Below are 22,922 nucleotides of genomic sequence, written 5' to 3'. Positions count from 1 at the left end.
GCCAAAGAGAATTGGGTTTGGAGAGCTGCTGGATAGCTGACCACGTGGAGGTTCTGGAGGGCATGGAAGCTTTGCGCCCCTCCTCCCATACTTTGCCCTATACATCTCTTCCTCTGTAGCCTTTGCAACATCCTTTATAATAAACCAGGAAATATGTTTCCATGAGTTCTGTGAGCTGCTCCAGCAAATTATTCAAACCGAAAGATGGGGTCATGGCAACCCCAACTTGAAAGTGGTTGGTCAGAAGTTCTGGAGTCCAAGACATATGACTGGTGCCAGTGTGTCTTCCTCAGGTAGACAGTGTTGGAATTGAATAGGAGGATACCCAGCTGGTGTCCGCTGCTTGGTGGTAGGGAGGAACCCCCTCACATCTGGTCACAGAATTCTTCTGTGATGATGATTGTTGTGGTGGTGATGTAAGAGCAGAGGAAAAACACGGAGAGCTTTCCTGGAACACATATCCACCTCTCCCCCGAAAACTGAGCTCATGTTCCCCTAGACTCACCTCATACTATAAAGCAGCAGCTGGAGGAATGCTGATGGAAAGGAGAGACCAGTTAGGAAGTTCCTGTAGCAGTCTCCCCAAGGTGAGCAAGGCCTACCTGTGGATGGTGGTGGTGGGAACTGAAAGGAGGAATCCCGGACATTTCATGAGAGTAAGAAGAGCCCTGTCCCTTACCAGAGGTGGGGAATGAAAGACTCGAAAGTCACTGAGTGACTTAGGTTTTCTTGGAGGGTTGGAAAGCAGGGAGAATTAGAAAACTGGGCATAAATTGTGGTGCCTGTAAGTGCTGGGTGGAGAAGCTCTTTTGGAGGTGATACATTTAGTTTCACATAGTTGAGTGTGAACTGATGTTAAGACATGTAAATAGAGATGGCAGCAGCCGGAGATGTTGAAATAGGTCCTCTGGAGTAAAAGTAAAAATCTGACTAGTAACAGCCTGGAAACGGTCATTAAGCCTGTGAGACATGGGTAGAAATGAGAATAGACTGAAAAGGCACACCAGATTTTTAGCTGGGTTTTCAAGATCCATTTGGCCTGGTAGTTTTGTTTTTTGGCCTATTTTCATACGTCAGATGAACAGGAACATGGAAACGAAGGCAGAGCTGCTGCAGAGAAGGGACAGTGAGGGGAGTGGTGGTGGGGAAGGCTGCACAAACTTCACCCTTCAGCCAGATTCTTCTTCCTTTGCCTCTAAATCCTTTTACATACAGGTGAGGAAAAGGTCCTGAGGGTGAGGTGATTTGCCCTAGGTATTAACATCCAATCAGTGTCAGAGCCAGAACCAGAACCCGGTGACTAGCTTTTCCATTGTGCCCAGAAAGTTCTAAAGAAAGGTTTAAAAAGTGCACTTTCATTTAGCTTTTCCTTCTCTAGGAACAGCCCTAGTGCCCAGTCAGCAGTTTCCCTGCATGTGACAGAGGGACACAGTACCCATAGGCTTTTGGTCTTGATGGCCTTCTCCTGGTCCTGCTTCTCTCTTTTTTTTTTTAAATGGAGTCTGGCTCTGTCACCCAGGCTGGAGTGCAGTGGCACAATCTCGGCTCGCCTCCCAGGTTCAAGTGATTCTGCTGTCTCAGCCTCCTGAGTAGCTGGGATTACAGGTGTGTGCCACCACGCCCAGCTAATTTTTGCATTTTTAGTAGATACGCGGTTTCACCATGCTGGTCAGGCTGGTCTCGAACTCCTGACCTCTTGATCCACCTGCCTCCGCCTCCCAAAGTGCTGGGATTATGTTAATTATTAAATCTAGGAGGAGGACACAGCTGTTCCTCCACCAGGCAGTGGCGCCCGGCCTGGTCCTTCTCCTCTAATGCCTCCTTCCCAGGCTCCACAGGCCCTTCTTTTGCGTGTGCCTTTCACACTCCGCTTGTGTGTTCTCATCCAAATTCAGAGCTTCCTCTTACTTAAAACTGCGGACGACTCCTAAGTCAATTTCCAGCCCAGACATCTTCTGAGCTTGAGGCTTTGGTCCAGTTGCCTACTGGGCATCTCCACCTGGACGCCATGGCTCATACCTATAAGGCCAGCACTTTTGGAAGCCAAAGTGGGAGGATCACTTGAGCCTAGGAGTTTGAGACCAGCCTGGGCAACATTGTAAGAATCCATTTCTAAAAAAATGAAATAATTTGCATTTTGAACAAGCACTTCAAATAACATTTCCAGCCAGGTTTAGGACCACTATTAGTTACAATGTTATTCCAATAAATTTGGAAATCTAGATGAATTTTTTAACAGGTTGTAAGTAACCAAAGGTTGACCCTGAAACTTCATAGGTTAATAAGCATAGCAGAAATTGAAAGGTTTTAAAAGATCTTCCTGCTACAAAGCCAAGTCCAGATAGTCTCTTAAGCTGCAGAAAGACCATAACTGCTACGTATTTCCCCCCAGTTTTTTGTTATGAAAGATTAAAATTTTAAACTTCTACAAAGTTTTAATCTAGTACCATGAACAGCTGTGTCCTCCTCCTAGATTTAATAATTAACATTTTGCCATATTTGCTTTATCTTATGTATTTTCTTTTTGCTGACGATTTTCAAGTCCAACATTCTGACAGTTCATCCCTAATACTTCCTCATTTTCTAAGAGTAAAGAATTGTCACAATCACGACACTATAGCACACAAAATAATTCAGAAAAGCATCAAATATCTCGTTCATATTTAAATCTCCCTAGTTGCCCCCAAAATGTTTTTATAGTGTTCTTTTACAAACCAAGATCTGTTTCAGTATAAACTATTCTGGGGCATTCCAAAAGGTGGTAAGTTTTGGATTTTTGTTCCACAAGTCTGACAAGGCACAAAAACACAAAACATGAAAATTAAAAAGCAATCTAATAAATAAAAATGCAAAAATCATAGTCTATAGGCTGGGCGCAGCAGCTCACGCCTATAATCCCAGCACTTTGCCTTATAATCCTACTAAGGCAGTAGGGTCTTGAGCTCAGGAGTTTGAGACCAGCCTGGGCAAAATAGCAAGGCCCCACCTCTATTAAAAGTAAGAAACTTAAAAAAAAAAAAAAAAGAAAAGAAAAGAAAAAGAAATAGCTAGGCGTGGTGGTGTGTGCCTGTAGTCCCAGCTACTTGGGAGGCTGAGGATGGAGGATTGCTTGAGCCCGGAGGTTGAGGCTGCAATGAGCTGAGACTGCTGCACTGCACTCCTGACTGGATGACAGAGTGAGACCTTGTCTAAAACAAACAAAACAAAAAATAATATTAGCAAAGAGATGACAATGTATTCGAGGACTGACTTGTTGAGGGCACGGCGTTGAACCCTCAGCATCTTTCCCGTTGGCCTAGCAGACTTGTAGTCAGATTTTACAGACGTCTCGCGTGCCTAAACCAACCAGGGTCATTTCGTCCCCATCACAGCGACTTGTTCAAATAGCTCAAGCCCATCAGCATACGGTGTTAACCTGGACACAGAGGTGATTCAACCTGCTAGAAGTTCAGTCCTTTTGCGAAGAATCAGCAAACGCTACAAATCAGGGCTTTCCTCCCTGAAAAGTCTGGTTGTTAGACATTCACCAGCACACCACCTCGACCTAGGCCGTTCCCTTTTGCTCTTTGCCTTTCGAGGCATGCTTCTTCCGGACTGTGTTGTAATTAACCATTTCTCGTTGGTCCGTCCTGGTGCTCCAGGCGCACTGGAATGAACGCAGACCCCTCTCCTCGGGGCCGGGGCCACGAGGAGGGGTGGGGCGGGGCCTCTGACGCGGGCCCCGCCCACCGTAGCGCCGCCGCCGTCCGCCGCGTCTCCAGCGCTCAGTCCGCGCCGCAGGTGGTGCTTGTCTGGAGAGCCATGGCCTGTAAGTGGCGCGGCCGCGCGCTGCAGCTCGAGTTCCGGCCGCGGGCGGAGGCTTTGGAGCGGCCCCGGCTGTGGCTCGGCCGGCTCAGCCCCTCCGCCCAGCGTCCCCGCCGTGCGCGGCCTTCCCTGAGGCGGGCGTCGGCGTGGGTCCGGGATCGCGTGGCCGGGAGGCCGGGCGCACTCCCGGGATTCCAGGCTTCCGGGGTGGCGGGCGAGGCCCAGAAAGCGCCAGGCCACCCGGGCCGCGCCGGCACCCGCCGCGTCCTGCTTGACAGAGGCTGATGGATGTGTCTTTCTCCACGGTGTGGGCCGCGGTGGTAGGATCCAACTCCCTTTGGTGTTTTCAAGTTGCGTGACCTCCTCCAGCCCCGCCCTGCACAAAGGTGCCCAGGCGGTTCTTCCTCTCCCCACTGACTTTCCAGCTCCAGATTTTGACTTGGATTCTTGCTGTGTCACTTACTTTGTTCAGTGACTTTGTGCAGCTTTCCCCCTGCAAGTCCCCTGTTTCTTTATTTGTTAAATGATGTTAATGATACCTCACAGAAATTTATGTGTGAAGGACCTGGCACATTGCTTTAAATGTTATTCCTTTGTTGTTTCCTTCGCTGACAGTATTTTATTCCTCCCCTCCCCCTTAGTAAGGTCTTCGTTGTTAGATTATGATGAATATTAGGGCAGCCTTAAAAGTCATTGTGTCTTCACTTTACAGATGAGATGGAGGGACTGGCGTCTCGTCCTCAGCATGAGGAACTGCCCAGTGGCGGGGTTTCCCTGCTGCAGCATGTTTGTAGAGTGGGTCATTTGCAGAATGACAGGCAGTCCAAAGCTTAGTTGAGGACCCCGCCCTTGTGGGTGAGATGTGTAGGAGAGGAAGCCATCAGCATAGCCATAGTGAGCTTTATCTTTCCCACCCTCAGAAGCACAGACAAGGCCGGGCACGTGGCTCCCGCCTGTAATCCCAAGTTTGGGAGGCTGAGGCACGAGGATCGCTTGAGCTCAGGAGTCAAGAGTTGGAGACCAGCCTGGGCAACATGGCGACACCTTGTCTGTACTAAAAAATACAAAATTAGCTCGGTGTGGTGGCACGCCCCTGTAGTCCCAAGCTACTTGGGAAGCTGAGGAGGGAGAATGGCTTAACCCCGGGAAATGGAGGGGAGACGTTTATTGGATTTATCTGCTGTTCTGATAACAACTCAATATCTGTTTGCCCCAGAATAATCCCAGCTTTTATTTCCTGTTTTAGTTTCCCTTCAGATTCTGTAACTATTTAGCAGGCTGCCTTCAGGGTTAAATTTAGTGCTTCTCACTATATTTAGGATCGATCGAGGAATGGGACATCTGAGTTTTCCTTTTAGTTAACCCTGAGCCAAACAGGCCTTCATCAGAGGCCAGGGTTTGTCATTGTTGCCTTTTCTGGAGACATTTGCATTGTTACAGGAAACACCCAAAAGAGATAGCTCTTTAATGGTAGGATTTTCAGACTGTGGAGCAGAGGTGGGATGGAGAGTTTGGGCAGGCCATTACTAATTGAAGGGGTGGGTTGCCCCTCCACACCTGTGGGTGTTTCTCGTTAGGTGGAAGGAGAGACTTGGAAAACAAAAAGACACAGACAAAGTATAGAGAAAGAAATAAGGGGGCCCAGGGGACCAGCGTTCAGCATATGGAGGATCCCGCCGGCCTCTGAGTTCCCTTAGTATTTATTGATCATTCTTGCTGTTTGTCGGAGAGGGGGATGTGGCAGGGTCATAGGATAATAGTGGAGAGAAGGTCAGCAGATAAACACGTGAACAAAGGTCTCCGCATCATGAACAAGGTAAAGAATTAAGTGCTGTCCTTTAGATATGCATACACATAAACATCTCAATGCCTTAAAGAGCAGTATTGCTGCCCGCGTGTCCCACCTCCAGCCCTAAGGTGGTTTTCCCTATCTCAGTAGATGGAACATACAATCGGGTTTTATATCGAGACATTCCATTGCGCAGGGACAGGCAGGAGACAGATGCCTTCCTCTTGTCTCAACTGCAAAGTGGCGTTCCTTCCTCTTGTACTAAAACTCCTCAGCACAGACCCTTTACGGGTGTCGGGCTGGGGGACGGTCAGGTCTTTCCCTTCCCACAAGGCCATATTTCAGACTATTACATGGGGAGAAACCTCGGACAATACCTGACTTTCCTAGGCAGAGGTCCCTGCGGCCTTCTGCAGCGTTTGTGTCCCTGGGTACTTGAGATTAGGGAGTGGTGATGACTCTTAAGAGCATGCTGCCTTCAAGCATCTGTTTAACAAAGCACATCTTGCACAGCCCTTAATCCATTTAACCCTGAGTTGACACAGCACATGTTTCAGAGAGCACAGGGTTGGGGGTAAGGTTACAGATTAACAGCATCTCAAGGCAGAAGAATTTTTCTTAGTACAGAACAAAATGGAGTCTCTTATGTCTACTTCTTTCTACACAGACATAATAATAATCTGATCGCTCTTTCTTTTCCCCACACTAATAATTCCTGAAGTTTTGCAGAGCTTCATAGATTATAATGTGCTTTGGATCCTTTACTGCTGCGTCCCACCAGACCATAAGCAGGAACTATGTATCCATCAGGGGCCAGGCAGGACATGGAAACAACACTAGTAACTCGAACAAGGAAAATTATTTATTTATAATTTTTTTTTTTTTGGAGACTGAGTCTCACTCTGTCGTCCAGGCTGGAGTGCAGTGGCACGATCTCGGCTCACTGTAACCTCCAACTCCCAGGTTCAAGTGATTCTCCTGCCTCAGCCTCCTGAGTAGCGGGGATTACAGGCGCCCACCACCACACCCGGCTAATTTTTGTATTTTTAGTAGAGACGGGGTTTCACCATGTTGGCCAGGCTGGTCTGAAACTCCTGACCTCAGGTGATCTACCTGCCTTGGCCTCCCAAAGTGCTGGGATTATAGCCATCACACCCGGTGGAAAATTTTATATGAAAAATTATTATCTGGCCAGGCGTGATGACTCATGCTTGTAATCCCAGCAGTTTGAGAGGCTGAGGCAGGAGGATCGCTTGAGCCCAGGAGTTCGAGACCAGCCTGGGCAACAAAGTGAGACCCTGTCTCTACAAAAAATTAAAAAATTAGCCCGGCATGGTGGTGCATACCTGTGGTCCCAGCTACATAAGAGGCTGAGACAAGAGGATTGCCTGAACCCAGGAGGTCGAGGCTGCAGTGAATCATGTTTGTGCCACTGCACTCCAGCCTAGGCGACAGAACAAGACCCTGCCTCAAAATTAAAAATATTAGCTAACAGAAAGTGATTATCATAAAAGCTAAAAGGGAACTTTAAAGAACAGAAGAAAAGCAAATATGATGTATAGCTACTACCTCCAGGAAGAAATAAGCTTGGAAGAGCCCCCAACCTCCTTGCTCCAGGGCTGAGCACAGACCTTGTCAGGGCTGGCTACAAAATTTGTGGGGCCCAGTCCCCTTGTTCAGATAGCAAGAGAAAAGTACTGTTAGCTTTTCCTTCTGCAGTATCTCTCTCAACCTCTCATGGTGTTATTTGCTGTTTAATGTCATGTTCTCTTGGACACAGGAATATTTACGGGTTAAGTGCAGACTTTTAGAGGTGCCTGGGACCCCTGTCCTGTGAGTAGGCATGTGTGCGGCTCACTGGCTGCCAAGTTTTCCCTGTGCCAGCAGCAGGATCGATGGGCTGTGACTCAGCCAGTAGTGGGGAAACTGAGACAGACATCTTCCCTTCCCATGAGCTGGGCTGCTCATGGGAAGTATGTGAGCAACTTCCAAGGAATCGCACTTTCTGTGCTGGGACATACTCAGTATATGGATTGGAAGTAGACGAGAGGCCCAAGAACAAATAGTAAGGGACAGGACCATATTCAAACCCAGTCTTTTTACTTTAAGTCATATTCTCTTTTCATTCCCTACACTGCATAGTAAGAAGCTGGTTCACTCTAGATTCTTGTGCCTGGCATGGGACTTTGCCCATGGATATTGCTCTATCTCCAGATAGACTTCAGACTATTGACATTTTGGACAGGATAATTCTTTGTTGTGTTATGGAGGGAGTTGTCCTATGCATTGTAGGATGTTTGGCAGTATCCTTGGTCTCTCTATTCATTAGATGCCACTCATACCTCATCAGTTGTGGCATCAAAGGTATCTTCAGACATTGTCAGATGTCCCCCAGGGGACATACTTGCCTTCCATTTGAGAACCATGACTCCGTCTGAATCCAGCAGTTCTATCTTCTGACAGCTGTTTTCTTTTGTCTTTGTCTTCAGCTTTCCGCTTGGCCCTCATCCAGCTTCAGATTTCTTCCATCAAATCAGATAACGTCACTCGCGCTTGTAGCTTCATCCGGGAGGCAGCAACGCAAGGAGCCAAAATAGTTTCTTTGCCGGTCAGTATGGGGGCAGCCGTTCTGTTCTGGCCACTGTAGACCCAGCAGAACAGTGTTTGCTAGCTCTGGTTGTCCTCTTGTATCCTGGGGTCCAGCAGTGTCCCTTGGAGTCCATAGATTGTTCCGTGTCTGACTGGAGGATGACCTTAGCAAGGGTCTTTGTGAGGTAGGATGTGCCAACACGGTCATAGGTCTTTAGCTTTTGGATCTTCCTCTTTGTTCAGATGAGGAAGCCAAAATCCTAGTATATTGAGGGACGTACGGAAAACTAAAATACTCAGTGCTTGGATACTTTGTTCCTTATATGGCTAAGTCTTTATAGGACCAGAACATATTGGTTTTAGCGTTAAGCCTCCAACATTTTTTTTTAAAATGAGCTCTGGGAGAACTCCTGTGACTTGTCTCCTCTAACCCACTAGGCTAGCTTTGTAGTCTTACCTGTGGCTACAGGCTCTTTACCCTTGAGATGTCAGTGTTTTTCTTAATTAGCTGTGTTTTAACCCTTCGACTGAAAGCAGAGCTAGAAGCAGCAGCTATGGCCTCTTACAGCAGAACTTTAAAATGGGTGGGTGTTTTGATCTTTTTTTTTTCTCTGCCAATATTTTTCTAGGAATGCTTTAATTCTCCATATGGAACGAAATATTTTCCTGAATATGCAGAGAAAATTCCTGGTGAATCCACACAGAAGCTTTCTGAAGTAGCAAAGGAATGCAGCATATATCTCATTGGAGGTAACTTCCTACCCACAAGGTATAATGACCTAAACATTAAAAACATCTGAATGAGCCAGATGTGGTGGCTTGCGCCTGTATTCCCTACTTGGGAAGATTCAGCTTGGGAAGCTGAAGCGGAGAGTTTCTTTTTCTTATTTAATTATTTTTTTTGAGGTGAGGTCTTGCTTTGTCATCCACGCTAGAGTGCAGTGGTGTGATCATGGCCCATGGCAGCCTCACCCTACCAGGCTCAAGTGATTCTCCCACCTCTTAGCTTCATGAGTAGCCAGGACTGCAGGTGTGCGCCACCATGCCTGGCTGATTTTTGTATTTTTTTGTAAAGACGGAGTTTCACCGTGTTGCCCAGGCTGGTTTTGAACTCCTAGGCTCAAGCAGTCTGCCCACCTTGGCCTTCCAAAGTGCTAGGATTACAGGCATGAGCCGTCATGCCAGGACTGTTTTTTACTATACTAATAGAGGATTGAGAAAAACATTTTTTTCCATAGAGGCCACATACATAAAGGTAGCTTTATTTTTGTGGTTTGGGAATAAATGTTTAAAGGTTTTATTTGCTTACATAAAAAATAAACACAGAAAGAGTTCTATAAATATAGCAAATGAAATTTTTTCTGTATGATGATATATTAAGAATTAGAAATGAAGGCAAAGCAAGAAGCCTGGAGATGAAACTGCGTTCAGTGATGGAGAGGCTTCTGACTTTACATTCTCGTCTTTTGGAACACAGTTTTGTTGCAGGACCTGGTGAATTCAAGTTAAGCAATGGGAAATTTTTCATTTTGCCCTAATGTTACAGATTAAGTGTTGCTCAAGATCATGGCTGAATTTCAGGAACAGTTTGGTTATTCTTTAAACCTGTCTTTGGCATCTAACATATCCCATCTACACTCTGGAGTTTATCTCTGAAAGATCATATTCAAGAAGGAAAAAAAAAATCATGATTAGATAACCCATAGAAGGGAATATTCTGTATTATAGAATGAGGTGTTGCCTTATTCTAAAAACAAAATGAATAAATAAACCGTAAAAGATGGGTTCTTTATTTTTGGACCCAAGTTATCAGGCTTTTATCCCTTTCTCACAAAAGAATTGCTCTATTCTTTTTCTTATGGTATGTTTCTTCTCTCAATGAAAGGCTCTATCCCTGAAGAGGATGCTGGGAAATTATATAACACCTGTGCTGTGTTTGGGCCTGATGGAACTTTACTAGCAAAGTATAGAAAGGTAAGTAGGAAGTGTGGCATAAGAATTTGTTATCTCTAAGCCAGCAACAATGTGTGGAAAAAAAAAAAAAGAATTTGCTATGAAGTCCCCTAGTCCCTCTCATTATATCACACATGTATTAGGTTTTGACTGATTGGCACAGGTGGTTATTCTTGGCCATTTGCATTTTTATATAAGTTTTAGACTCAGCCTGTCAATTTCTGCAAAGGAACAACCTATAGTAATTTTTTTTTTTTTTTTTTTGACAGAATCTCGCTTTGTCGCCCAGGCTGGAGTATAGTGGCACAATCTTGGCTCACTGCAAGCTCTGCCTTCTGGGTTCACACCATTCTCCTGCCTCAGCCTCCCGAGTAGCTGGGACTACAGGTGCCTGCCACCACGCCCAGCTAATTTTTTGTATTTTTAGTGGAGACTTGGCTTCACCGTGTTAGCCAGGATGGTCTTTATCTCTTGACCTCATGATCCACCCGCCTCAGCCTCTTAAAGTGCTGGGATTACAGGCATGAGCCACCGTGCCCAGCCAACCTATAGTAATTTTTATTAGTATTTCATTGAATATATAGAGAACACTTTGGGAAGAGTTGCCATCTTTTTAGTATTAAATGCATATACATGACCAGGTGCAGTGGCCCATGCCTGTAATCCCAACACTTTGGGAGGTCAAAGTGAGTGGATCACCTGAGGTCAGGAGTTCAAGACCAGTGTGGCCAACATGGTGAAACCCCATTTCTACTAAAAATACAAAATTGGCTGGGTGTGGTGGCGCACGCCTATATAGTCCCAGCTACTCAGGAAGCTGAGACAGGAGAATCGCTTGAACCCAGGAGGTGGACGCTGCAGTGAGCCAAGATTGCGCCACTGCACTCCAACCTGGGCAAGACAGAGCGAGACTCCATCTCAAAAAAAAAATCATATACATTTAGTATCATTAAGTCTTCTTGATGAGTTGACCCTTTTATCATTATGAAATATCTCTCTTTTTTTTCTTTTAATACCTCTTGTCTTGAATTCTGCTTTATCTCTGCTATTGCTATAGCCACTCCAGGCTTCTTATGCCTAATGTTTGCTGGTACATAGTTTTTCCAGTTCTTTGTTCTCAAGCTATATGTGTTTTTATATTTTAAGTGGATCTCTTGTCAACAGCGTATAATTGTATCTTAATGTTTTCTTTATTCTGACAATCTGTGTCTTTTAATTGAAGTGGTTAGTCATTTATATTTAATGCACTTATTGATATGATTGAATTTAGGGATACAGACATTTTACTTTTTTTTCCCTTTGTTCATCTTTTCTGTATTATTTTGGATTAATTGAATATTTTTTAGAGTTCTGTTTTAATTTATCTATTGGCTTTTTAGTTATACATCTTAGCTTTTTTTTTTTTCCAGTTGTTACCCTGGGAATTATCATATGCATCCTTAACTTTTCACAGGCTACTTAAGAGTTCGTATTATATCACTTCATGTGAAATTTAAGAACCTTATAATGGTATAGGTCCATTTTTCTATCCCACTGCCCCTGCCCTCATTCTTTATGCTGTAGTTGACATTTGTATTCCATGTATATATGTTATAAATTCCACAAAACAGGAATACTTGATTTTAATAGTCATATGTATTTTAAAGAAATTACGAAGAAAAAAATCTTTATGCTTACTCAAATATTTATCATTTCTGGTGTTTTTCTTTCCTTCCTGAAAATCCTCCTTCTATCTGGTATATCCTTCAGACCAAAGGATCTTGTTTAGAATTTTTGTTCTGAGGATCTGTTAGCTAGGAATTCTGTTAGTTTTTCTTTATGAATATATCTTTACATTGTTTTCATTCTTGAAAGACATTTTTGCTGGAATAGAATTTTGGATTGATAGGTTTCTTTTTTTTCCACTAGTAGTTGTTATCTAGCCTTTTTTTTTCTTCCCTGATGAGAAGTGAGTAGTAATTTGTATTGTTCCCTCGGATGTAGTTTGTTGTTTTTCTCTTCTTCCTTTCAAGATGTTTTCATAATCTTTAGTTCTTAGTATTTTCACTCTGATATGCCTAGATGTGGTTTCCTTTGTCTTTGTCTTCCTTGGTACTACTTGAAACTGCAATTTTAAATCTTTCACTGTGTTTGGGATGTTTTTTTGACACTATTTTGTTAAATATTTTTCTGTTCCTTTTTCTTATAGAGCTCCAGTATATGTACATTATATTTTTAAATATTTTTCCAAGGTCACCAGGCTCTGTTTTTCTGTTTTTGTTTTTCCAATACTTTTTCCTTCTCTTCTACAGATTAGATAATTTCTTTTGATCTTTCAGACTTATTCACTGTTTCTTCTGTCTTCTTCAATTTCCCGTAAGCCAACTCAGTGAAATTTAAAAAAATTCAGATATTAAAATTTTCAGTTCTGAAATACCCCTTTGCTTCTTTTTTATAGTTTTTATTCCTCTATGGTATTTTCTATTTGTTCATTAAAAGCATATTTTTCTTTACAGTCTTGAGCTTACTTAGTTTCTATAGCTGCTTTAAAGTCTGATAATTATCACATCTGTGTGCCACAGAATGAGACTATTAGGCCTTTAAAAGGCCTTTGATGTAAATAAACTCATGTCCAAACAAACAACAAAAAAATTATAACATCTGGGTCATGGCAGGATCTGTGTTCATTTGATTGCCTTTTCTTTGCAGTTTAGATCACACTTCTGTTTCTTTGAATATCTACTAATTTAAGATTGTACAGTGGATTATATGTTGTAGAGATTCAAGATGCTATTATAGTCTTCCAAAAAGTGTTGAATATTTTGTTTTAACTGATGGTTAACTTGGCTGCACCCAAACACCAAACTCTTACCTTCTTTGTAATGTGGGCAGCAACTTTAGCTGCTCTGTTCTATCTGGCTGTTCTGCCCCACTTCTATTTAACTCAGTGATCAGCCAGAGATTTAGAAAGATTTTATATGCAGGAATTTAGGGCTCTCCCTCTTTGCTTTCTCCATTTCAGGATTTCCCCCCTTGGTTTCCAGCTCTGGTTCTTCAAGCCAGTGTGATTATGGGTAATTTTCACCACCACTTATCACAGCAACTGGGACCTTGCTTCAGGGGAACAGCTGTAAATAGCACCCGGAAGTTCACCCAGGGCTGTTCCCTGCTTCCACATGTTTGTGTTCTTCTCTTCAGGTTTTGCCTGCTTTGTTTTGGTCATTCTTCAGTGCTTTAAGTAGTTGTGCCTTTTATTTTGTCCAGAGTTCATAGTTAACCACAAGAGAGCTGGTCTGATAGGAGCTACTGTGCACCTGCTGGAAGAACAGCCAGCATTGGGCTATTAACCCAACTCTTTGAAGTATATCTTTTTAGTATTAAGTTTTCCAGTCCATGAATGTGGTATATATCCTGACATTTATTACACTTTCTTTACTTTCTCTCAATTTCTTTTTATAATTTTTTGGATATAATTTTGTATAACATTTGTGAGAGTTATTCCTCATTGGTGTTTTTAGACGCTCTTTCATTTTCTGTTTTTTTTTTGAGATGGAGTCTTGCTCTGTCGCTTAGGCTGGAGTGCAGTGGTGTGATCTCGGCTCACTGCAACTTCCACCTCCCTGGTTCAAGCTGTTCTCTTCTTTCAGCTTCCCAGGTGGCTGGGATTATAGGCATGCACCACCATGTCTGGCAAATTTTTGTATTTTTAGTAGAGACGGGGTTTCACCATGTTGGCCAGGCTGGTCTTGAACTCCTGACCTCAGGTGATTTTTAAACGCCCACCCACTTTCCACCTCTCCTGTCAATTTGTCAGTTTGATTCTGATAAGTTTTTTTTTTTTTTTTTTGAGAGAGAGAGAGAGTCTTGCTCTGTCACCCAGGCTGGAGTGCAATGGCGTGATCTCGGCTCACTGCAACCTCTACCTCCCAGGTTTGAGCAATTCTCCTGCCTCAGCCTCCTGAGTAGCTGGGACTAGAGGCACACACAACCACCCCCGGCTAATTTTTTTTTTCTATTTTTAGTAGAGACAAGGTTTCACTGCATTGGCCAGGCTGGTCTCGAACCCCTGACCTCAGGTGATCCGCCCACCTCAGCCTCCCAAAGTGCTGGGATTACAGGCATGAGCCACCGTGTCCGGCCTGATTCTGAGATGTCTTTATTTAGCATTTATATTTTTAAAAAGCAACATATTAGTTACCTCCCATGAGAAATCTAGAGGTTGATTTGCATACCGCATAGGAAATAGGGGTTATAAAAGGTACAGCATCATTTTTCCAGTTCCCTGTGGTAGAATTCATTTTGTTAAGGTGTCAGCCAGCTTGTGGGGTGGATTATGAGCAGTTTGGGGGTGCTGTTTGCATAGCTGATCGTAGAGCACCTTCCATATCCGCCCAGGGAAAGATATTGTCATTACTACCATGGACCCTGCTGGAAAAGAGGTAACCAAATCCATTATTTGTGATGCAGATCCATCTGTTTGACATTGATGTTCCTGGAAAAATTACATTTCAAGAATCTAAAACATTGAGTCCGGGTGATAGTTTCTGCACATTTGATACTCGTATGTACCAGATAAGTTTGCCTCTTTAGCAATCTCGGTAGAAGACAATCAGGTATTTATTTCTTTTTTGTCTCTCTCCAATTTCTTCACATAACCTAACTGAATGACCGTTAAGTGAGAAAGGCAGAGAATCATCACAGATCTGGAAAGTTCAGGCTTATTTGAGAACTAAGGATTTGACACGATTTTGCCCTTTGATTTGATTGTAGCTTCCTGTTATGGCTTCCAGAGTATACCTATTAGGCTGCGGTTGAGTACCTCCCATCTAGATAATAAGCATTCAATTAGAATGAATTTCCATCTTTACTCTGCTGATGTAAATGATGTCTTTATGAGATGAAGTCCAAGTAGGAATGAGCTTGTAAATTATCTCTATCCTCAGGTCCTGTGTTAACTTATCCCTGTCAGTGTTTTGTGATCATTAAGTCCTGGAGGATTTCCCCTGCCACACCATGCTGTAGGGAGTTAACTTTTCATTTGTGCGTTTTCTGTTTGGAAACAGCTTACTGCAGAGTGGGTCTGGGCATCTGCTACGACATGCGGTTTGCAGAGCTTGCACAAATCTACGCACAGAGAGGTGAGGCAGTGCAACAGCTGTGTTATGTGGGTGCTTGGAGGCTTGGTTCTAGGCTGGTCTATGTGAGATCCTTAGTCAAGAAAAGGTGGGAGAGGGCTCTTTAATTTCTCCATCTTCAGCCCTTTCACCCCCATGAGGCTTCCCAGACTTTTGCTGTGTATGGCTGACAGGGTTTTTCGGGAGTTGTAATTAAACACATCATGTAGCTAAGGTAGGACCTGTGCTCATAAAGGTCTGGTCTACCCTTGAGTCCTTGTTACTGTGTTCGGAGAGTCACTTGAAGCCCAGTAGAAATGAAGTGGATTTCACCACTCAGTACCCCAGACATTGGTACAAGTAGAAATGTGGTCTGTGATATTTTGGTCCAGACGAGGAGAAATGTGCCAGTATCTGGGAAGAGCGAGTTCAAAAGATGTGGGTTCTAGTTCCGACTCTTCCCTTTAATTGGCACAGTACTTTGCTAAAATGATTTCACCTCTAGAGCAGTGTGGTTCTCAGTTTAGTCACAGGAATGATATGAGGATTAAGAAGAGAGAACCTATAAAGCCCCTCGTGTGGTACTCAACAAATATCAGCATCCTTACTAGACTGCTTGAAGCTACTTCCAAATAGACTGTCACTTAACCAAGTGAAGTGGGTGGAAATGGTTTACTGCCTGCTCAGAAGGTGGAGGTGCATGGGCTCTGGGGTCAGTAGTCTCTGTTGAGCCATATATCAATAAGCATTAGGGCAACTCCTTTGCCCCTCATTTCAGTTGAAAAGAATTACAAAACATGGTCATTGGCCATGTGGAGCTGACATATGGAGCTGAGAGAAATTTTTTTTTTGTTTGTTTGTTTGTTTGTTTTTTTGAGACAGAGTTTAGCTCTTGTCCCCCAGGCTGGAGTGCAATGGTACGATCTTGACTCACTGCAACCTCCACTTCCCAGGTTCAAGTGATTCTCCTGTCTCAGCGTCCTGAGTAGCTGGGATTACAGGTGCCCACCACCAGGCCCAGCTAATTTTTGTATTTTTAGTAATTATGGGGTTTCACCGTGTTGGCCAGACTGGTCTCGAACTCCTGACCTCAGGTGATCCACCCGCCTTGGCCTCCCAAAGTGCTGGGATTACAGGTGAGAGCCACCACACCTAGCCAGAACTGAGGGAAATTTGAATGACAGTTCTCTACCTTATTTTTGTTTGTTTGTTTTGAGGCAGGGTCTCACTGTCACCCAGGCTAGAGTGCAGGCGTGATCATGGCTCACTGAGGCCTTGGTCTCCTGGGCTCAAGTGATCCTCCCACCTCAGCCTTCCAAGTAGCTGGGACTCTAGGCATGTGCCACCACACCTGGCTAATTTTTAAATTTTTTGTAGAGATGGGGTCTCTCTATGTTGCCCAGGCTTTCTGTACTTTTTTTAAGTGAAGTTGATACTGGTGGGCTAGGGGAGGCCCCCAAACACCAGTCTGACCTTGACCCCAGCCAATGTCCATGCTATTGACACTATTGCAAGAAGGAGTTCAAGGATGAGTCAGAAAATAGTGGATGTATGGAGATTTATTGCAAAGTGAAAAGTACACACTCAAGAAAGGGAGGGTGTGTGTACTCAGAGAGTCATGTGCAAGGAGGTTTGGGCCATCTACCTTTATGGGTTTCCTTTTTTTTTCTGAGACGGAGTCTCAATCTGTTGCCCAGGCTGGAGTGCAGTGGTGCGATCTCGGCTCACTGCAACTTCCGCTTCACAGATTCAAGCAATTCTCCTGCCTCAGCTTCCCCAGTAGCTGGGATTACAGGCGCTTGCCACCACACCCAGCTAATTTTTCGTATTTTTAGTAGAGGTGGGGTTTCATCATGTTGGCCAGGCTGGTCTCGAACTCCTGACCTCAGGTGATCTACCTGCCTCAGCCTCCCAAAGCGCTGGGATTACAGGCATGAGCTACTGCACCCACCACCTTTATGTTTCTTTACCAAGGGGTGAAATATTCATGACACTTCCTAGAAAAAGGTGGAGATTTCTCGGAATTGTGGTGCCACTCATTTTTTCACCAAATACAGGTGTTCCAGAAACTATCATGGCACTGGTGGATGTGTGATTTAGTATGTTAATGAGCTTATAATGAGGATAATGAGGTCCTAGGTGAAACCTAGGTCAAACCCAGCACCGTATTGAGTCCACTGGGTCTTAGTCCTGGTTTCTCAGGGTCTTAGCCCCTAGCTTAGGCAGCTATTTCAACAGTTTCTTTTTGCTAGTCATATGAAACTGCTGCCTGGAATTTTCTGTTCTCTTGCAAGCATCCTGTATTATTTCCGTCTCAAAGTCACATGTGATTTTGGTCATCAACACCACATTTCTTGTGTGTCCATATGTGTGTGACTTATGTGTTTGTATTAAAGGAATTCAGAGCCATATCTTAATTGCTGCTGGCACTGGCTGACTTGGCTGACATCTTTTTATGTTTGGGAAAGTTTGAGTTCAGTCCCTGCTAGATAAGGAACAGTGGAGACGACTGGTGGTGTTGGGTGCTCACTGCATACACTGTTCTTTGGCTTTTCTCTCCCCAAGGCTGCCAGCTGTTGGTATATCCAGGAGCTTTTAATCTGACCACTGGACCAGCCCATTGGGAGTTGCTTCAGCGAGGCCGGTAAGAAAGGAACCATATATTCAAGGCTCTTGGTATATCTTCTTTGTAGAAAGATTTCCAGTTGGGTGGAGGTGCCAGCCTTCGTGATGTGGATTCTGTCCCTGACTCAGGATGCCCTTGTATCCAAGTGCAGTTGGAAAGGATGAAGCTGTAAGGAGGACTTCTACCGCTGGGCACTTTCTCCTCAGAAGCCACAGTACCAAACTCATGGATTTTGGAAACTGTACTTTTTTTTTTTTTTTTTTTTTTTTTTTTTTAAGAGACGGGGTCTTACCGTTGCCCAGGCTGGAGTGCAGTGGTGTAATCATAGCTCATTACAGCCTTGAAATCCTGGGCTCATGAGATCCTCCTGCCTCAGCCTCCTGAGTAGCTGGGACTACAAGCATGCGCCATCATGCCTCACTAATTTTTTATTTTTTGTAGAGATAGAGCCTCACTCTGTTGACCAAGGTGGTCTCAATCTCCTGGCCTCAAGTGATCTTCCCGCCTCAGCCTCTCAAAGTGCTGGGATTACAGGCGTGAGCCCCAAGCCCTGCCGGAACTGTAGTTTTGGCATTTTCAATGTAATGTGTGTTAGATGGGTAGTGATTTCATTTTTCTGTGATTAGATATGGATTGGTCCCTCTTAAGTCAGTTCCAGCAACTTTTATAGAGAAATTGAGACCCACAGAGCTTATGTCTTCAGAGCCCCAGAAGCCAATGAAAAGGCAGGGATTAGTTTACCTTGACCTAGGGAGAGATTTGTGGTCTGTACCCAGCTGATTCTATGTCATTCAGATCAGGATGCTTATCCTACCCCCTCCTTCACACCATCCTACTAGTCCTGAGGGTACTGTGCCGAGAAACTCATTAGAAGCTCTTGTTCTTCTAACCTATAACTCCAGGGCTTTGCACAAGCATCTTTGGCAGGTCACAGGTGCCTTTCCTTAGTCTTCTAAGGCTGAGAGGTGGTGAAGGGCAAATAGCATAGGTGGACATAAGATGGAAGGGAAAATGAATGTGACTGAGTGTGTGAGTGAGTCTGTCTGTCTGTAAAGTGCTCTACAGCCCATGAAATGCTGGTCTGAGATGATGGTTTTCTTTAGAATTTTTAAAAGTTGAAGTAATACAAAAAAGTGTACTAATTTTAAGCATATAGGCTGGTGAATTTTTGTGTATTCACCTGCCACCAAGATGAACATACAGAACATTTCCAGCCCCCGAGGATGCTCCCTTTTCTGCCCCTTTCTAGTCAATACTCCTCCCTCCGCCTAGAGGTAGCTGCTATTCTCACTCCTAGAGATGGAGGTAATTTTTAATGGAAGGGAAAGAGGTTTTAGCTGGTTGCATGGTGGAAGATGGGGGTAGGGGTATAAGATGCCATGAGTATTCATGAAGATACAGTTTTGTCAAAAGTAAGAAAAGTTTCTGGGATACTGAGATGACCCAGCATGGGTCTATTAAGTCTAGAGGGCTCCGAGGTGAGGTGGTTTGGTGTACCTGGGCTGCAAGCTGCAATTTTTGTTCTATTTGAGGTGGTGGGACTGCCACCATGGGCATGGAAGCGCCATGTGGCCTGCAAGGTGTATTGCTCTCATAAGGCCACTCCATTCTCTCCAGCCACCTTGACTTGCTTTAACCAGAGAAGCTCTTCTCTTATGTTAGCTTATGGCAGGGTTTGTCAGCAGCGGCACTGTTGACATTTAGGTGTGTAATTCTTTGTGTGAGGGCTGTCCTGTGCATGGTAGGTTGTTTAGCAGCATCCCTGGCCTCTACCTGCTTGATGTCAGTAGCATCTCCTTAGTCATGACAGTCAGGAAGATCTCCAGACATTGTCAAATTTGGTGGGCAACATTGCTCCTTGCTGAGAACCACTGGCTTATGCAGTAAGGTAACTTTTTAAAGAGAAGGTTCCATGGCTCTGGCTTCCTTCTACATCTGAGTTAGCCTGAACTATCCTATTTTTTAAAAGAAGGGTCTATCTACTTGGGTTAGAAAAATATCAGGTTTATAATGTATGATTTACCTCTTTCCTGTCTGTTGACTACAGGGCTGTTGATAATCAGGTGTATGTGGCCACAGCCTCTCCTGCCCGGGATGACAAAGCCTCCTATGTTGCCTGGGGACACAGCACCGTGGTGAACCCTTGGTGAGTGAGGCTAAGTGAGAATAGGCTCAGTCGGAGCTTGAGTGGTGGCTCATTGGCAGATGGGTTTTCTGGTTCCTGAGCAGCCAGGCGCTCACTTCTCACTCCCATTTCCCCACATATCCTGCCAGCTTTCTGCCTGTCTCTGTGAGAGGAGCTTCCATTTGAAAACCACGTGAGAAACAAATCACCCTGCTGTCGTGATCAAGCGCTTGGCCTTAGCCCTCTTCTGAGTTTCTGGTGACCTTCGCTGTCAGTCATACTTGGATCACATGGGGAAACAAGGCAGCAGTGACAGGCAGGTTGTAGTAAGAGACTCTGAAATTTTTGGTTAAAATTTAAGTTGGCTGACTAGTCCCACGGTAGGAATGAGTTACAGGGTGAGGACTTCGCTCCCAGCATAATGATCAGAGGAGCAGTCAGGATGGTTCAATAAGTGAAACTATGACCCTCTCCCCGACAAAAGGGTGAAGCATTTTCTTACTCAGTGGAGCCTGCACATAGGCCTGCCCAGACACAAGTACAGTCATACGCTCATATGCATTCCTTACAGTCTACATTTGTACAGTTTACATCCTACGTTCACAACGTGGTCTCAACTTGAGCTCGCAGGAAATTGTTCTTATTAAGCCCAGTTTATAGATGGTAGAATTACAGAGGAAGCGGCTGGAATTCCAGATGTAGCGAGCGGCTAGACCTAGTGTTTGAATCCAGGACATTTGCCTTCAGAACTTGAATATATTCCAAGTTCTGTACGAAAGCACTAGTTCTCTGTACGAAAGCACGCACACACGCTGGTATGTATGTCTACATTTCAGGATGAGTATACCAGTAACAAGACTGAGAAGAGTTAAATGTTACTGTGGGGTTCCTGAGGGTTCTCACTTCTGCCTTTATAGGTAGGGCTCAGAGCTCAATGTGTGTGGTGGGGAAGCCTTGGAAGATATGACTAGTGTGAGATTCCAGTTGGCCTCCTGCACATTAGGCTTGGAGACATTGAAGGACTAAGTTGACTTGAAAATTTTCTTGAACTTGCATCAAGTTCCACTGTCCAGAAATCTTTGAATGCCAGGGCAAATGGGGAAGAATCAGAAAAGAATTCAGTTACATGTCACACATGGTGGTGCTTGTATTTGTAGCTCATTTGTGCCAAAAGTCTGTTTGTGGCTATCTGGTAAACAGAATCAGTTGTTATGTCAGATTATTTTGGAGAAGCTTCATTTCTCTAGATAAGGGTTTGAACCCTTGCTCTGGGCCAAGAGACTAGACGCTGGAGATAGTTTCTTTTTTTTTTTTTTTTTTTTTTTTTTTGAGATGGAGTTTCACTCTGTTGCCCAGGCTGGAGTGCAGTGGTGCGATTTCAGCTCACTGCTGCAACCTCTGCCTCCCGGGTTCGAGCCATTCTCCTGCCTCAGCCTCCGAGTACCTGAGATTACAGGTGCACACCACCACGCCCAGATAATTTTTGCATTTTTAGTACTGATGGGGTTTCGCTTTGTTAGGCTGGTCTCGATCTCCTGACCTCAAGTGATCCACCCACCTTGGCCTCCCAAAGTGCTGGGGTTACAGGCATGAGACACTGCACCCTTCCTGGAGATAGTTTTACAGGTCAGCCTGACCCTGGATTTACGAAGGAGTGTGGCTGTTCCCTAGTACAGGGCTCCTGCCAGTGTGAGGTTACCCTCCATCCCCCTGTGCCACTTCTACGCAGTCACCAGAGGTTGAACTCTTTCCCTCAAATCAAACTGAAGCCCATTAACACAGGGGTTCAGGCATCACAGCCACCAGGGCAGAGACCCCAGCAGATCTGGGGCCCTGCCTAGGCCCAGCTTCACAACTCTCAGGTAGGGTAGCAGCCCAGGCAGGTATGAAGAGTGGGTCTGACTGCCCTTGTAAAGGGGTCCACTGAAATGCACTCATGAGGGCATGAGATGGAGCTGTTGGTGGTAGGTAGCTCTATTGCCAGATCTTTATAATCATCAGATAACCACCGTCTCCTAGTGGTTTGCAATTTATGAAACATGATCCATAATTTTATCACTAAGCCCTCACAGAGCTCTTATTTCCACTTTATAGATTAGGAAATGGAGATTTAAAATACCTTCCCATAACGTCACAGAGCTATTTAAATGATAGAACATAAATCTGTACGATTACCTTCTTGTTTTCAATCTCATACTTTCCCCTTTGGCCTGTGAGCTTGAGAGGAAAAAACAGAGACCTTGAATATCACCAAACATCAGTGAATCCACTCATTCTCTTCTGCATCTTTTTCAGGGGGGAGGTCCTAGCCAAAGCTGGCACAGAAGAAGCAATCGTGTATTCAGACATAGGTAAGATTTTCCTGGGCGTAGTTTAGGTCTCTGATGTCCCCATTGTTCTGAGGCCAGACTCCATGGCTGGGAAGTCCCTGTCATTTGGAGGGGTTCCTTTATGCCCCTCCTCATTGATCTCTGGGGATATTCTAGGGTCTGGTTCTCTAGCCAAGCCCTGGGGAGTATATCAGCTTGAATTTTCTTGGTTTGGTTTGAAATGATGCCAGGCCATCTGTGCACCTAGATAAGACCTATGTTACTAAGTTACTTACTAAGACTCTGGTGGTTTATACAGTCTGGGGAAGAAATCCCCTTGCTTAGTGAGGAGTTGCAAATTATTAATAGTGCACTTTCCTGTTTTTTGCAGACCTGAAGAAGCTGGCTGAAATACGCCAGCAAATCCCCGTTTTTAGACAGAAGCGATCAGACCTCTATGCTGTGGAGATGAAAAAGCCCTAAAGTTTATGTTTCTAATGTGTCACAGAACAGGACGATATGATTCTACAACATAATCAACTCCCTATTAAATTCTTTAATGAAGATTTTTTTTTTTTTTTTAATTCAGCCTTGTCCTTCCTAGGTTCTCTATTGAGATGAGAAAGCCTCATTA

The 22,922-nt window shown here is 44.4% G+C and overlaps 1 protein-coding gene across 1 annotated transcript; it reads left to right on the top strand.

The window, feature by feature from the left end:
- The first annotated feature begins 3,606 nt into the window (after positions 1-3,606).
- On the top strand, positions 3,607-22,852 carry NIT2 (nitrilase family member 2). The gene is made up of 10 exons (XM_024244374.3): positions 3,607-3,808; positions 8,083-8,201; positions 8,812-8,932; positions 10,068-10,156; positions 14,582-14,675; positions 15,178-15,252; positions 17,794-17,872; positions 19,902-20,000; positions 22,275-22,330; positions 22,680-22,852. Exons 1-10 carry the CDS (start codon positions 3,652-3,654, stop codon positions 22,769-22,771), a joined length of 981 nt encoding a protein of 326 aa, XP_024100142.2. The 5' UTR covers positions 3,607-3,651; the 3' UTR covers positions 22,772-22,852.
- The last annotated feature ends 70 nt before the right edge of the window (positions 22,853-22,922 follow it).

The sequence above is a fragment of the Pongo abelii genome, chromosome 2 (assembly GCF_028885655.2).
Source record: "Pongo abelii isolate AG06213 chromosome 2, NHGRI_mPonAbe1-v2.0_pri, whole genome shotgun sequence".
NCBI lineage: Eukaryota > Metazoa > Chordata > Mammalia > Primates > Hominidae > Pongo > Pongo abelii.
This window is presented reverse-complemented; position numbering and strand designations above follow the sequence as displayed.